Source organism: Chelon labrosus (genome assembly GCF_963514085.1).
Source record: "Chelon labrosus genome assembly, chromosome: 2".
In the NCBI taxonomy this organism is placed as follows: domain Eukaryota; kingdom Metazoa; phylum Chordata; class Actinopteri; order Mugiliformes; family Mugilidae; genus Chelon; species Chelon labrosus.
The window spans coordinates 19,025,759-19,040,192 of record NC_140338.1 but is presented as its reverse complement, the minus strand read 5'-3'; the positions used below and the strand labels follow the sequence as shown (position 1 = coordinate 19,040,192).

General features: G+C 43.2%; 2 protein-coding genes across 4 annotated transcripts; one reads left to right on the top strand and one right to left on the bottom strand.

Moving 5' to 3' along the window:
- Positions 1-1,421: 1,421 nt before the first annotated feature.
- On the bottom strand, positions 1,422-8,685 carry LOC311494581 (WD40 repeat-containing protein SMU1-like; the record flags this gene model as incomplete). The annotated part of the gene is made up of 12 exons (XM_084553687.1): positions 1,422-1,940; positions 2,124-2,276; positions 2,807-2,968; positions 3,110-3,236; positions 4,764-4,891; positions 5,066-5,182; positions 5,334-5,453; positions 5,857-5,982; positions 7,287-7,403; positions 7,480-7,632; positions 7,717-7,927; positions 8,660-8,685. 12 exons carry the CDS (start codon positions 8,683-8,685, stop codon positions 1,842-1,844), a joined length of 1,539 nt encoding a protein of 512 aa, XP_084409813.1. The 3' UTR covers positions 1,422-1,841.
- A 2,351-nt stretch (positions 8,686-11,036) lies between these two features.
- On the top strand, positions 11,037-14,004 carry LOC311496620 (perilipin-2-like). Of its 3 annotated transcripts, XM_084556516.1 has the most exons (6): positions 11,037-11,182; positions 11,317-11,521; positions 12,326-12,408; positions 12,501-12,750; positions 12,830-12,966; positions 13,599-14,004. In XM_084556516.1, exons 1-6 carry the CDS (start codon positions 11,162-11,164, stop codon positions 13,926-13,928), a joined length of 1,026 nt encoding a protein of 341 aa, XP_084412642.1. In that variant the 5' UTR covers positions 11,037-11,161; the 3' UTR covers positions 13,929-14,004. The 3 variants fall into 3 exon arrangements, with proteins under 3 accessions (XP_084412642.1, XP_084412641.1, XP_084412640.1); XM_084556515.1 differs by lacking the exon at positions 11,037-11,182 and having other exon boundaries at positions 11,236-11,521; positions 12,833-12,966; XM_084556514.1 differs by lacking the exon at positions 11,037-11,182 and having other exon boundaries at positions 11,247-11,521.
- The last annotated feature ends 430 nt before the right edge of the window (positions 14,005-14,434 follow it).

Sequence of the window (14,434 nt, the reverse complement as noted above, 5' to 3'; positions counted from 1 at the left end):
TGTAGCCTGTGATCCCTCATCAGGCGCAGTTGTTAAGTGTGTGATCCCCAGCCTTTCAGTCGTCACACAAAAATCTGCTGAAGCCAGTCTGTTAGTGTGTACCCCTAGTCTTTCAGAAATCTTTTAAGTTGTGTAGTGTGTCCCCAGCTTTAGATTAAACTTAGAACCATGTCATGTTTTATCAGGAGTCTGATTTTAGTCTCTATTTTTAAAAGGACTTTCTATTCTATTTAAATTAAAGTGCATTATTTCAAAAAAGGCACAAACATCGGCAAGACTTCGGAATTTTATTGATAATTGTTTTTCACGTGGCTGGCAGTGTTTTATACACACCATAATGAATATAGCAAAAATAGAGTGCAATGACTAAACATTACTTTGCATTGGCAGATAGTTGCTAGTTAAGAGACAGATGACAGTAGAAATAATAAATACTGGTAGAGAGAGAGACTAGCTGTTTGTTGCAGGCATACACGGATGCACAGGAACACCAATGACAACAATGTGATCACGTTAAACATATTTGTTGTATACACACACAGGATACAGAATGTGCCACTGGAGCTCCGTTGAGGTTTATTTAGTCTTCATGCATACTTTAAAGGAGTACTAAAATTATTGCAGAGCCACGTTTGGACAGTGTACCGAGGTAGCATGCAGGGGACACACAGAACAAAACAAACCATCACGTCTGAATCATCGAATCATAGTTACAAAAGCATCGTTATAAACCAAAGCTGACGGCTCATATATACCTGATATTGTTTGTTTAGGCCCAAACAAGAGGCGGTTTCTGTTATAAATCATGTCACTACAGTTCACCATCATGCATTTTCATGTCTAATAAAGACAGAAGAGATGAAAACGGGGATTTAAACTGCACTGGTGAAGCTGGATCCATGAGTGTGTACAGTGTAGAGGACCTAGACAGCTATGTGGAAGTTAATGAAGCAATTACAAATGAATCGAGAGATAAAATTGAAAGGAATGTAAAAATAGATTATTTAAGTTGAATAAAGACCAAACAACATGGTAGGAAATTTGTATATAGTTGGTGTTAATATGAAAATATATTCGCAAGTTTTTATTGTAATACACCGTCAAATGTTACACATATTGTCAACTGACTTTAATTTTGGAATTAAGATATTTTTTATTTTTGTATTTAGATTTGGAATTCTGAAAAAGAAATCGGAATTCTGACTTTAATCTCGGAATTCAGATTTTTTGGAAGGAAGTCAGAATTCCGAGATTAAAGTCAGAATTCTGATTTTTTATTTTTTTTTCAGGATTCCGGTTTTTATTCTCAAATGTCAGAATTCTAAGATTAAAGTCAGAATTTTAAATTTTTTTCTCAGAATTTTGACTTAATTCTAAAACAAAAAATTTTCAAGAATTTTTTTCTCAGATTGACGACTTTATTCTAAAAAGTCCAAATTTAGAATTAAACTCAAAATTCAATCCCAAAAGTTTTTTTTGTTTGTTTGTTTTTTTACGGTGCCCCTAATCCTCTTTTCAGTACACCTGAATCCTCAAACATCGGGATTCATCCAAAAACATCAGTTAGTTGCTGAGTTTCGTTCTTTACCTCAGGAGATGCTTTGATCATGTGACACACACTTCCTCTGCAGGTGGAGTTGCACCTGTTGTCATGGAATCTGGGTTTAGGAACCGAAATGCTCATGAAGATGATGTGACATGACCTTTCTGTGGTATTTTTTCTCAGTCCAACACAGATTAATAAAAGCGTTTCGGCACACAACGCAACAGAACCGCATGAACTGCTTTCCAACTGTGTGAACGTCTGTCTGTTTCCTCCACGTTACAATGCGGGTGACGCTTTAAGGTTTCCACAGCCTCAGCAGGCCGTCCTCGCTGTATGTGGCGATCAGATTCTCATGCGGGTGGTGAGCGATGCCAATTACTTCCTTCTCGTGAACCTGCGGGGGCAGAGCAAAAAAGATCATCACGCGCTCCTCGTTACCCATCAGGCTGCCTGTTTCCTCATCAGCCTTCTACCCTGCAGGGTAGAATAACTTGAGCATGAACTCTGGCCACAAGTTGGAAAAACAAACTCCTCTCTCAAACTTTGATAATGGGTGAATATTAGCAGCAGAGCTTACGGTCAGCGTTTTCTCCAGCCTCCCCGTCGTATAGTTGAAGCAGTACAGCACTAAGTCCTCTCCCACACAGTAAATCCACTCCCCGCGGGGCGACAGAGTGCAACAAACAAAGTCTGCGCCGTCCTTCCCATCTGAGCTGAAGGTCTTCACAGCCTGAGGAGAGAGAGAAGTTTCTAGAAACTAAAACATATAATGCCTCTAAATACCTTTTAAAGTGCAATAACACTGGAGATAACATTTGTTCACCTTTAAGAAATTGATAACACTCTCCTTACTGTACTGTATGTTCGCTGATAGCCTGGAGCCAGATGCTCGGCATAATAATCGCAAGTTGATGATTTTACGCTTAGTATTTCTGGGCTAACCAAAGACAGGCAATTTCCTTCTCCTCGATTCCAGTCCACAGGCGAAACTAAGTTAATCAGCTGCTGGCTGTAGCCTCATATTTAACATAAAGACATGAAAATGGTTGCTATCCTCTTGTATAACTCTTTCTAAGAGACTCTTTCTAAGAGTTATACAAGAAGAAATAGTTAGAACTGCACTGACTATTCGGCTGAATAATATCAGTGCTGGTGTCTAAATGTGATCATAAGCCGATAAGCATTGTGTTGTGGGGAATTACACTTTTTTACATTTTATAATACCAGTAAATAATCTGCAACTAGTTGCAGCACTCTCACCTGGCCGTCCATGCTCATGACCACCACTGTGCTGGAGTGGTTACAAACCACAAAGTGCTCCGGATTTTGGGGAAGAGGAATCACGTTGTTGACGGGGACGTCTGACGTCCTCGACAGAGACTTGAAGGTGTGGATGCACTCGCAGGATTTTGTGCTCCAAATCTAAGAAACGCATGAGGAGAGATCCCAAATTTGAGCACGTTTCAGCACTTTCTCTGCTCTGTTAATGGTATCAATGCAGCACGGTCCTGAATCACTGTATCGTTATGTAGTTTGGCCCCACATTATTCACGCTAATTGTACCTTAACAGTGCCGTCGGACGAGGCGCTGATGATGTGACATCCATCTCGGGTGAAAGAGGCATCATTTACAAATGATGAGTGGCCACTCAGCTCCTTGAGCGTCTTCCCTGACCTCAGTTCATGGATTCTGAAAATGACATTGTTGAATAATTAATGACACTGGAATCAAAAGAAAAGAAAAGCAGTGCTGAGTCATTTCAGCAACTCGAAAATGGGGGATTTTTCTCAAGAGCAGACAAAACGTGCTGCCGAGCTGCGGATGTGTTATTTTTAGCTCCGGATAAGCGACTGGGTGCAGATTAGCTAAACCATGACAAAGCGCCTAATGCTCACGGATTCACTTCACGTCTATGGGAGGGTGATTTATGGTTTGTAAACACGGCAGCCGGTGGAGGCTGCGAGCGGAGGAGCACGTTGCAGCGTTGTGCCCGAGCACATGGTTCCTCAGCTACACCCACACAGCACATGTGCTCCCAACACAGCGGAGCAGCTCACACCCCCAGGAGCCAGAAATAAGATTCAACTCCTTAACTACAGCAGGGAGACAGACATCCTTACACTTTGTAAGCAGTGTGTATTGAAGTCGCGGTGCAATATGAATCTCCAAGCGTCAACTGCTGACTTATGTGATTTGCATAGAATTATAGAGCTGCAATAAATGTTGTCTATTCAGTGATATAGTATTGATATGGGACAATCATTGCACAAAAAAAATCAAAAGCAGATTCAATTATGCAGATTGCAACACTCAATCACATATTACCTTTAAAAACCACAAATGTGTGTTTTATCTTCATGCTCAGTCAGTTTAGGTATGATTCAGTGTTTTCTCTCTGGGAAATCGTTAAAGGGTTAGAGGCACAAATAAACTGCCGAACTTATAGACTCAGCAATGCAACAATGAATATTTTGTATTGCTATTTTGGTCTCAGGCTTGTTTATCATCTGCTTTTCCACATGCTGCTAATCTGCTGTGGGATGCAGAAAGAGCTCCCTGCCTTGCTTCAGCTGAACTGACGGCTGTGCCTTTGAAAACTTTTGTGAATCCTGTCTGAGGTCAGTCGGCTCGTTCGCCTCCTCCTGCCACGGTAGACGAGCCAAGTTCTGCTGCTACAAGTCTCCACGTGCATTATTTCTGTTAACATATTTTAGATTTTTACTGTCCAGTTGGATGCAATTTTCACCGTTTGTCCTCAAGATAAGATGCACAATGTCACAATACACAGATCAGGCATAACATTATGACCACCTTCCTAATATTGTGTAGGTCTCCCTTTGAGTTGTACCTAAACAGCTTTTGTGTGCGTGTCTGTGTCAGGCTGCATCCTGCTGGGGATGGCTGCTGCCATCAAGGAGTGTCATTGCTATGGGGTGGGGGTGCCTGGTCTGGTCTAGGTGGGTGGCACATGTCTAAGTAACATCCACATGAATGCCAGGTACAAACGTTTCCCAGCAGAACACTGAATTGACACAAGATGGTCAATGTTATTCACTTCTTCTGTCAGTGGTCATAATGTTGTGGCTGATCGGTGCATATAAATGCTACCGTACTGATGAATTTACGGTGAATATAATGTAAGTTCTCAATAAAGTGACACATGCAGATGCTCTGTGTGTGTGGTCAGCGCGCACAGACAGCAACATCCTATCCCACCTGATGGTCTGGTCAAAGGAGGCACTGAGGATCTGGTTGCTGTCGTTGGAGAAGCTCAGACAAGTCACTCCTTTGCTGTGAGCGTGCTCAAACCTCCGCAGGCACAAGCCACTCTGGATCTTCCACACCTTCTCCCAGAACATGCACACATTTAAGAAAAGAAGCAGATTAACATTATTGACCGACCGCACAGTTTTCCAATATTTTGGCATTGCTGAGGCATCTTTTCCATTGATGTGCTGTCTAGATGTCAAATGAGGACACAGTTATTGGTTGTTTATGTTAATATAAATCGACCCAACCTTTATTTTGCCATTCTGAGCGCCGGTGGCCAGCAGGTCCGTGTCCTTACTGAAGCACATGCACAGCACAGCGTCGTCCATCATCATGAAGCTGTCTTGGGCCTGATACTTTAAATCCTAGTGAAATCACCCAAATACAGAGAAAATAGAGATAAATAATTACGTTAAATCACTTTATATGACCTCTATAAGTATAATCATAGAAATAGAGGTATACAATAACGTATAAGTTTATTTTTCACATATACATATATATATAAACATTTACCTTACTAATTTTTCCAGTGTTGAAGTTCCAGACCTCGATAAAGCCGTCCACTGATCCGGTCATCAAATATTTTCCATCAGGTGAGAAACGGGCGCATTCCACGTGCGACCGCCGCCCGAACTGCAGATTTAAATCGCACACAGAAGCTGCACTTATTAACACATTCACAAGGTAGCCGGCTCTCCTGTTTGATTTCCCACCTGCAGCGTGCAAATCAGCTGCAGGTGGGAAGTAAAACCCGAATTAATCTCAGGAGACCTCGGGGAGACATAAAGCTCTCCTATGGTCTGCTGCGGCGTGGGCTGACCATTCTCGATTACCGCCTTGGGGGGATAGAAAAGCAAGGATGAGCGAGTCGGGCAGCTCCATCTGGATGATGAGAGCCCAGCCAGAGACTAGAAGACGGGCCTTCAGGTGAATAAAGCAATAAGTTTTGGGTGTGCGTGTGTGCGTCTCTCGAGCTAATGGCCAGGTCGTTTAAAAAAAAGGATAGTGTAATATGTGACTCCAGCTTTGTGTATACCTTGATGTGGCGATACAGCTGGGTTGGAAAGCTCTCTTTCTCCGCATGCCTCTCCTTGTTGCCAGACATGTCGATGGTCATATCAGGGGAGAGGTGGTCGCCTGGGCACTGCTGCAGCCTCAGAGACTGAACGGAAAAGAAGAGAAGACATGAAGTGCGTGTGGCTATATCCTCCTGTGTCAATGCCACAAACTAAAGAATAACAAGAACATTTAGAAATGCTAACTCGCCGATATAAGTAGATATTTTAATAGACTTTTTATTGTAATTGTAGAAACTGCGGCACTTAAAAAAGAAAAGGAGCAAGATAACCTTATAAATATAGCTTTAATTTCTTTTTAGTTTTCAAATTTGAATTTCCTCATGCACAAAATTTGCATGTGATTTGAATTTCTGTCACTGAACATGTTTTACAGGTTTATAACTATTTAAATACTAAAAATAAAATGCAAAATACACAGCAGGATGTGTTTCGAGTATAAAAACTGCTGTTTTAGTGGCTGTTAAACATCCTCTCTATAGCACTGTACGTGTGCGGTTTGACTGTGTGTGAATGGTGTCATGTTTTCTGTCATGGTTTATTGTATTTTGTTAATTTCTTGGTTTTTCATAGTCTTGGTTTAGTGTTTAGTTTTTCAGTTTTCTGTTTCCTGTTTTATTTTGTTAAGTTTTTGACTTCCTGTGGTGTTACTTCCGTGTTTCCTTTTGATTAGCTCATTGGTTTCACCTTGTGTTATTTCTTGATTTGCTTCACCTGTGTCTCGTCACCCCCCTGTTCCTCGTGTGTGTATATATAGCCCTGCCTTCCCCTTTGTTCCTTGTCGTGTCATACTGTTTGTCTGCTAAGTGTTTCATGTCACAGTTTTTCGTGTCTTGTTCTTGCCACAGATTTCCATGCCAGGTCATAGTTTTGATAGTGTTTTGATTTTTGTTTTAGGAAATCCTGCCACATCAGCAGCGTCCTTAGTTTTTGTCAGTTTGGTCTTTTTTGTTAATTAAAAACCCTTTTTCGCCTCCTCCTGCCTCTTAAGTCCTGCGTTTGGGTCCAAAACTCCATTCCCCTCTACCCTTCTTGACAAATGGTAACAGAATGGTAACCCAATGACTGTGATAAAAGTAAACTGCTAAACTCTGATCAGTTTCCAAAAACATGTACACATGACACACATAAATCTCTTGTGCGATCGAACCAAAACTCTTCTAGAAATGTGTGTGTTAATGCAGGAGCTCTTCGCTCAGCATTAGAAACTGACTTGACTAAAACATGCTTTCAGAGTCTTTAAGAAATATTAATCTTTAAATTATATGACAGCGAGAAAGAAAGCAACAAGGGAACTTGTTTGATGTCTCTGAATCACAGTCCAAAGGTTATATTCCCTCGCCTTGTAACTGGAGTGAGCACTGAGAAGGACATTGATCAGTAAACTCACGCTGACTTGCTCCAAGAGCCCCATGAGACGAGAAGGGGGCACCACGCTGACCTCCTTGGCCAGAGCCTCAGCTATAGCCCTGCGCCGCTTCTCCTTGCTGCTGCCTTTTGGATATGCCTGCAAGGAGAATTAAAAGCGTCTTAAAGCGCTCTCTGATGCAGTTGTTTAAAAGTAGGTATGTGTGTTGCCTTACCTCCCGGGGGTCGAAGTAGGAGCACGTCAGCAAGTTCTCCAGGTGAATGTACCTCTCCGGCTGAGTCTGCTTCAACATGATCATCGGGTCAGTCTGCCTGAGGAGCGAGCGGGCTGCGCCCACCTCCCTCATTTCGATCAGCTCCATCACAACCTGTTGAAGAAGAGACAGTGCTGAACTGAGGTGGCTATCGAGGAGGATCAGGCCAACGCAGAGCTGAACTAAAAGAAAGGTCACCTGCTCGTAAAGGTCGATAAGCGTGTTGTCAGGCAACTTCAGGGACTCGATGGCCAGCAGGACGGAGTCCCAGTGGCCTCTGTTTATGTCTGCGATAAAGCTGTCGATGCTCTCCACCGTGTTGAGGGAGACGGTGGTTTCCTCCTGTAGGGTGGTCAGGGTTCGGTAGAGGTTGTTCTCCTTGAGGTACTGCATTATCAGGCGGATCACGCTGCACAGATGAGGGGTAACAACTTATCAACTAAAAGCACAAGTTTATTTTCACATTTCTCTAGTAGTGATCCTGCATCATGTGAACTTTTGCCCCATTTCAGAGCCATCTGCGGATGCACCTGCTGACTTAATTAACATCACCCGCAGAGGCTCTGAGATGGCTCTGGTCTAAATTTAACCATTAAAACACACAAACAGTTTCAGTTTGACAACAACGTACACGTCCACATATCCACTGAAAAAAACGAACCAATGAAAAAAGGACTCCTCCATCCTTAGGAGGTTGTTAGATCAAAAAGCACATATGTAAACCAGCTCGGACCCTCCTCTCCTCAGGATAATCAGCAAGAATTAAAAATTGAAATGGATCGAGGCAACAATTTGTCTCATATGCGAAACCAGTGCCCACAATATACAAGTGCATTAATATTGAAAGCCTCTGATTGGGTGGGTGGTTCCACAAACGCCACATGGCGCACAAACTGCATCCAGGCAATAAATAACAACGACAGAGATGGAAATCTTCCAAATTAAACAGACGCGAAGACGCAAATATATCATAGTAAAGCTGTGGAGCTCACACCACGAACGGGACAACCTTCCCACTTAATGCGTAAACAGATCCAGACACACAGGTGGTGATAAAACATTTTTACTTTTCTGCTTCCATCGCCAAACTATGACTGAAAAACTTTACACTAAATCAAATCAAAACAGAGAGCGCACTTACTCCGCGGGCTCCATCTCCATGGCCATGCTGATGTTCTCTCCTGCAGCTGCCGCACCGGACTGACGGTGTGCCTCGGCTCGGATCGGATCGGCTCGGCGCTCGCCAGAGCCACGTGAAAGCCGCGAGCTGAGGACCACCCACTACACGTGCTTCTCTTGTGTCTCGCATCCCCAGACCCTGTGACTGCCGCTGCCACGCAAACTCCTGGAGCTGCGCCTCCTCCTTGACGCAAGTCGATTTATAGAGTAAAGATGTTTCCGAGCACGTTGCGTGCCGGAGACGCACCGAGGAGGAGATGCTGCAGCGGCTCCCTCATCCACAACAACAGCAGCATCAGCACCACCACCACCACCGCCGCCACCACCACCACCTCCTCAAAACCTCGTGGCTCAGAGCGTGCTCCCCCTTAGGAACCACTGTTCTGGAGACAAAACCTCGCTATAATCGTCCTCTAACGAAAAATCTCCTCATCAGCATGCAGATGCAGAGCTGGGTGCGTCTGTGCCTTGTGACCAATCTACACCCATGACTGTCCTTTGCTTTAATTACATGTTAAATGCTGAAACTGACTGTAGTGGGTTGTGGGTGCTAATCAGTCTTAGAGTTTACCACTTCAGTGAGTGTCTATTTAATCTACCTGCTCCTATTTGTAGGCCCGCAGCTGCAAATGCAAATGAAAAAGGCTCCCTCATCCATAACTATTGTGTCCTTAATCCTGCAGAGGATCAGGAAAATGAATAACCTTCTAAACACTGAGTGTCATACAAGGATGACAAATCACACCATGCAGTAATAAATGAGGCAAATAAAGATTATAGCCTCCAGTGAGTGGGTAATCATTATCAGTCCGCATGAAAGATCCACATATACACCGATCAGCCACAACATTAAAACCCCAGCAGGATGCAGCCTGACACAGGCACACACACACAAAAATAGTTACAACTCAAGCAGCACAAGGTGTTGACCTGGCCTTCAAATTCACTAGATCCCAAACTGATCAAGTATCTGTGGGATGATCCACAGAGGCCCCTCCCCTCAACCCATAGGACCCAAAGGCCCCCTGGAAGAATCCATACTCTCAGTAATAGGCTGTTTCCAGGTCACATTGTGCTCAGATGTGGTCTGTGCACAATATGCCTCTTGGGTGTTGTTCACCCCTGTGCTTAGAGCTGTGATCAGCCATACCAGGTCTCAACAGAGCCCTGGATGCTGGTGTTGATGTGTGATTTCCACCATTTTTGAGCCAATTGAAACATTATATTAACATGAATTTAAAATAAGCGCAAGTTGCAGCTCTAGTGTGAATCCACAGCGCAAAAGAAGACTCCTGTCATGACTGTAAATTGGGTTAAATTATGACCATAAATACTTTTAATAGTACTCACTCTGGGGCTCCAGTTTAACAATGACAGGTAGAGCTCTGTAACAGGCCGCTGTCCCCAGGGCTGTCACACTGCTCTCTAACACATCACAAACAGACTTCAGGCTGGGATGGCTGCCTTTAGCGCCAGTGTACAAAACTGACAATTTGGCACAAGCTGAACGGACCACGGGCAGCTTCATCAGCCTGGCAGCTGCACTCGGTGCTTTCTGCAAGAAAACGACACAGAGAGAGAGAAAAATGTGCATGTCTACAACAGGAACAATCGAGCACTAACAAAATTTTTTGGAGGCACAAGGGAGACCTACACAATATTAGGAAGGTGGTCATAATGTTATGGTATTAAGGTTGATCGGTATGTAAGACAAGTAAGGTGTACAGTCAATAGATAAATAAATAAATCACAAAATTGAGTAATGAACAACATTGACTGCTTTAGGCCTGTATATAGTTGCCTGTGTGTCTGCCTCCAGATGTTAGCTCTGTCCATAGACACTGGCAACAGCAGCAGGAAGACAAAAGGAAGATTTATTTCCTTTATTACCTGTATTATTTCCGGCAGTGACCTCACAGCTGTGATGGCCGAGTGGTTAAGGCGTTGGATTCGAAATCCAATGGGGTTTCCCCGCGCAGGTTCAAATCCTGCTCACAGCGTAACTTTAATCAACGCGAGAAAAAAATGCTTTCATCCCGGTCTACTAGAAAAGCGTCACAAGAAGGCTGTCGCAGTCAAGACTAGATGCGTTCATATTGGCTAAATAATCAAGATAACTCATATAAGTAAATACAGGACCCAATGTCTCCATCATTAAATATACTTTATCTGTCAGGTCCTCAATTGCACAACTGTAGCGTGGTTTGTCATCGCGGCATTTAAATCCAGCGATTTATTTGACGTATCGCGAGATCTGGAAGAGGCCGCGTTCAGAACAGGTGAGCCCTGATTGATTGAGCGCGCTATTTGAGTCGAGGTGTTCACGTGACTCAGCATTTTGGACCGAGGGTGGTTTGTTTCTTTGAGCAATTTTCCTAAGTGTTAAAAAAAAAAAAAAAAAAAGAGTTAAATTTCAAATGTTAAACAGTTTTTCTCTGTTCTGTCAAAGTGGACGCCACAAAACATGCCGAAGAACAACAACCAGGTGAGCACAGTGGAGGAAATCAAGCTTTAGCTCTTACCTGTTAGGTAACTTTTCACTTAATTGGGCGGTCATGCTCGATTGTTCCTGTTGTTGAAATGCACATTTTTCTCTCTCTCTGTGTCGTTTTCTTGCAGAAAGCGCCGAGTGCAGCTGCCAGGCTGGTGAAGCTGCCCGTGGTCCGTTCAGCTTGTGCCAAATTGTCAGTTTTGTACACTGGCGCTAAAGGCAGCCATCCCAGCCTGAAGTCTGTTTGTGATGTGTTGGAGAGCAGTGTGACAGCCCTGGGGACAGCGGCCTGTTACAGAGCTCTACCTGTCATTGTTAAACTGGAGCCCCAGAGTGAGTAGCTACTATTAAAAGTATTTATGGTCATAATTTAACCCAATTTACAGTCATGACAGGAGTCTTCTTTTGTGCTGTGGATTCACACTAGAGCTGCAACTTGCGCTTATTTTAAATTCATATTAATATAATGTTTCAATTGGCTCAAAAATGGTGGAAATCACACATCAACACCAGCATCCAGGGCTCTCTTCAGACCTGGTATGGCTGATTTGATCACAGCTCTAAGCACAGGGGTGAACAACACCCAAGAGGCATATTGTGCACAGACCACATCTGAGCACAATGTGACCTGGAAACAGCCTGTTACTGAGAGTATGGATTCTTCCAGGGATATGAGGTGATCTTTGTGCAGGTCTAACTGTGCTGTTCACAGTGGTACTGATTGCAACTCACTGGAGACAGCAGCTGTTTGCACAATAATACCACATTGCACCCTGAATGATAAAGGTGTTTATTGACATACGGAGCACAGAACTGAGATCTGATCACAAGTGGTCACTCCAGATTCATGTGTAGCTGAACTCTTTTTCTACAAGGAATTAACCACTGGAGCAATTGACTTATTGTTTCGTCTCTAATGTAAAATACATGAACGGTTTATTGGGTTTTCTGTCACAAGGGGAGATTTATAAAATGTTATCAGAGCTTAAGTATTGGTTTGACTTGTCAGCATTCTGTATGTTGTTATATGCAGCATGGTTACACAAATGGTCAATTAAAATTATATCGCTTGTTGACAATAAGATCTAAGTTGTAGTTTTGACCACAAACGCTTTGCTGATTGGTGTGCCTCCATAGTTTCCATTGCAAATGCTGTTGCGTGCAAAAGTCTTGACTGGCTGGAGACTTCATTCCCTGTGCTGCTGTCACCCACAGACCAGGTAACCTTCCCTCTTTTAAATCATCCTATTTCTTAAAGAACCAACAACATAAAAAGGACCTTTTCTGTTCTGGCTTCATCACCATCGCCCAGATCGTTGCCGCTGCCAAGAACAAGGTGCATGAGATTCAGGGTGTGGTGAGCATTGCAGCCAATGGAGCTGTGCACCATGTGCAGCACACGGTCACATGGGTGATGAGCAGGATGCATCTGGTTGATGATGGTGGTAACCAGTCACTTGTTCAGAGAACCGTCTGTGTGGTCAGTGTGAGACTAGACTCGGCTTTGAGCTGGTCTGAAGCTCTCTTGGACCAAGTGCTTCCCCCCACCGAAGAAGATAAAGGTACATCGTCTTAATTTGTTTCTGCTGTGAAACTGGTTGAAGTCACAATCAGAACCTTAAACGGTTTGTCTATCTCCAGAAGAAGACGTCCGCTTGGTGGAGGGTTTTGAAGCCGCCACCCTCAGGAGTCATTACCCCGGCCGACTGGTCTCATTGACTTTCAAACTGTGTAGGAGGACCTACCGCACTGTGGGATCAAAGATTCAGCCTGTTCAGGTGTGCTGTGAGTACAGTTCATGGAGGAGTGGGAGGATGGTGTGTCTGCATCATTTTGAAAAAGAAAAACCTGCACACTCACTGAGTTTACAAGGCAGAGGAACAATCAGTGTTTGATTTGAAAAGCAGAAAGCTTGTCAGTGACAAATTGTGTTTTTGATCTGGTGCCTGTGGCGTCATTTTCACACTGGTGCACCAGTAAGAATGTGTCTTGTGTCAGTTAGCGATCATTGGTTTGCCATAGTTGAAGAGGAAAGCCACTGTTGCTATGGATATAGAGTAGGCTACAGGAGCTAGGAGTATAATGAACAAACCCGAGGAAGCATCCAAAATAACTGTCCATATGAATAAATAATGTTAAAGCTCAACATAATTTAAACTAAGATGCGTAAACATTCAGCCCTTTATAAAGGTTGTAATGTTTTTATGTTGGAAATGTGTCCATCTTAACGTTAGGGGTCTTTGGAGATTTTGACTTCACACCAACAGGTGGCCACTCAGTTTAAATAAACCTGGTAGATTCTGTTCTGAATGTTTTTATTAACACAATTTTCTTTTCGTAATATCTGTAGAATATTTCCACCAAAATATCTGCTTTGATCAAATGGCAGTCTTTGTTCTTTACTCAACAGGTCATATCCAGGTCATCGACTCCGGTTCAGGTTCTTCAGACCAGCTGTGTGGCCCTGGTCTGCACTGTTCAAGGGCTGCCCCAATACTTGCAGCATCAGGTTATATGTGCATTTTTCTTTGTCGCTCAGATGTACAGAATGAGCTCCCCACCACCCCAGCAGGAGCAGTCTAATAAAGGCAGAAGCCTTCTCAGTGCTGCAGAGTCCTCCTTACATCTGAAAGACGTGGGCTGCGCTCAGCCACAGGCTACGTCTATCTGCAGAATGAGACCGACCAAGACATCTGTGTTTGACAATGGGTGTCACGCTAAGGCATGTGTGCGTCGTTGATGTAGTTTATTGCAACTATGATATACATGATTGTTCTGAATTTATGCACAATTGCCTAAAATAAAAGTCTGAAGATTCATAACCTTTGATTCCATGTCCTTAATGAGCTCTGTAAATTATTTTGCACTAAATAAACCTAGACAGACACAAGATGGTGCCTGACTTGAACAGAACAGCCATATAATTATTTAGGTGCACTTGGGTGTTTAACTGTAGCAGCTCACAATACTCTGCCATTTCTTGTCACCAGGCAGTTATTTTTAGACTGAAACTTGTGAGTGGAAACTAACAGCAACTTTTCAACACAGGATGACAGTGGAAAAGCAAACACTCGAATTTTCAGACTGAACCGTCTAAACTAAAAATGTTAGGTATGTGGTATTTAGGATTTGTTTTTGCAGAAATATCATTTTCATTAGTTTATCATGACCTGAACTTAAACATTTGCAGTTTGTCCTAAAACCCATGCTTGGGAAGTGGAGTAGTTCAGTACCACAACCTCACCA

Bases quoted from the DNA above. Each gene is read 5' to 3' on its own strand.
- LOC311496620 (XM_084556514.1), top strand. From the start codon at position 11,278: ATGCACATTTTTCTCTCTCTCTGTGTCGTTTTCTTGCAGAAAGCGCCG. The intron at 11,522-12,325 runs GTGAGTAGCTAC...GTGCCTCCATAG, and splicing joins TGTTAAACTGGAGCCCCAGA to TTTCCATTGCAAATGCTGTT. The intron at 12,967-13,598 runs GTGTGCTGTGAG...TTTACTCAACAG, and splicing joins CAAAGATTCAGCCTGTTCAG to GTCATATCCAGGTCATCGAC.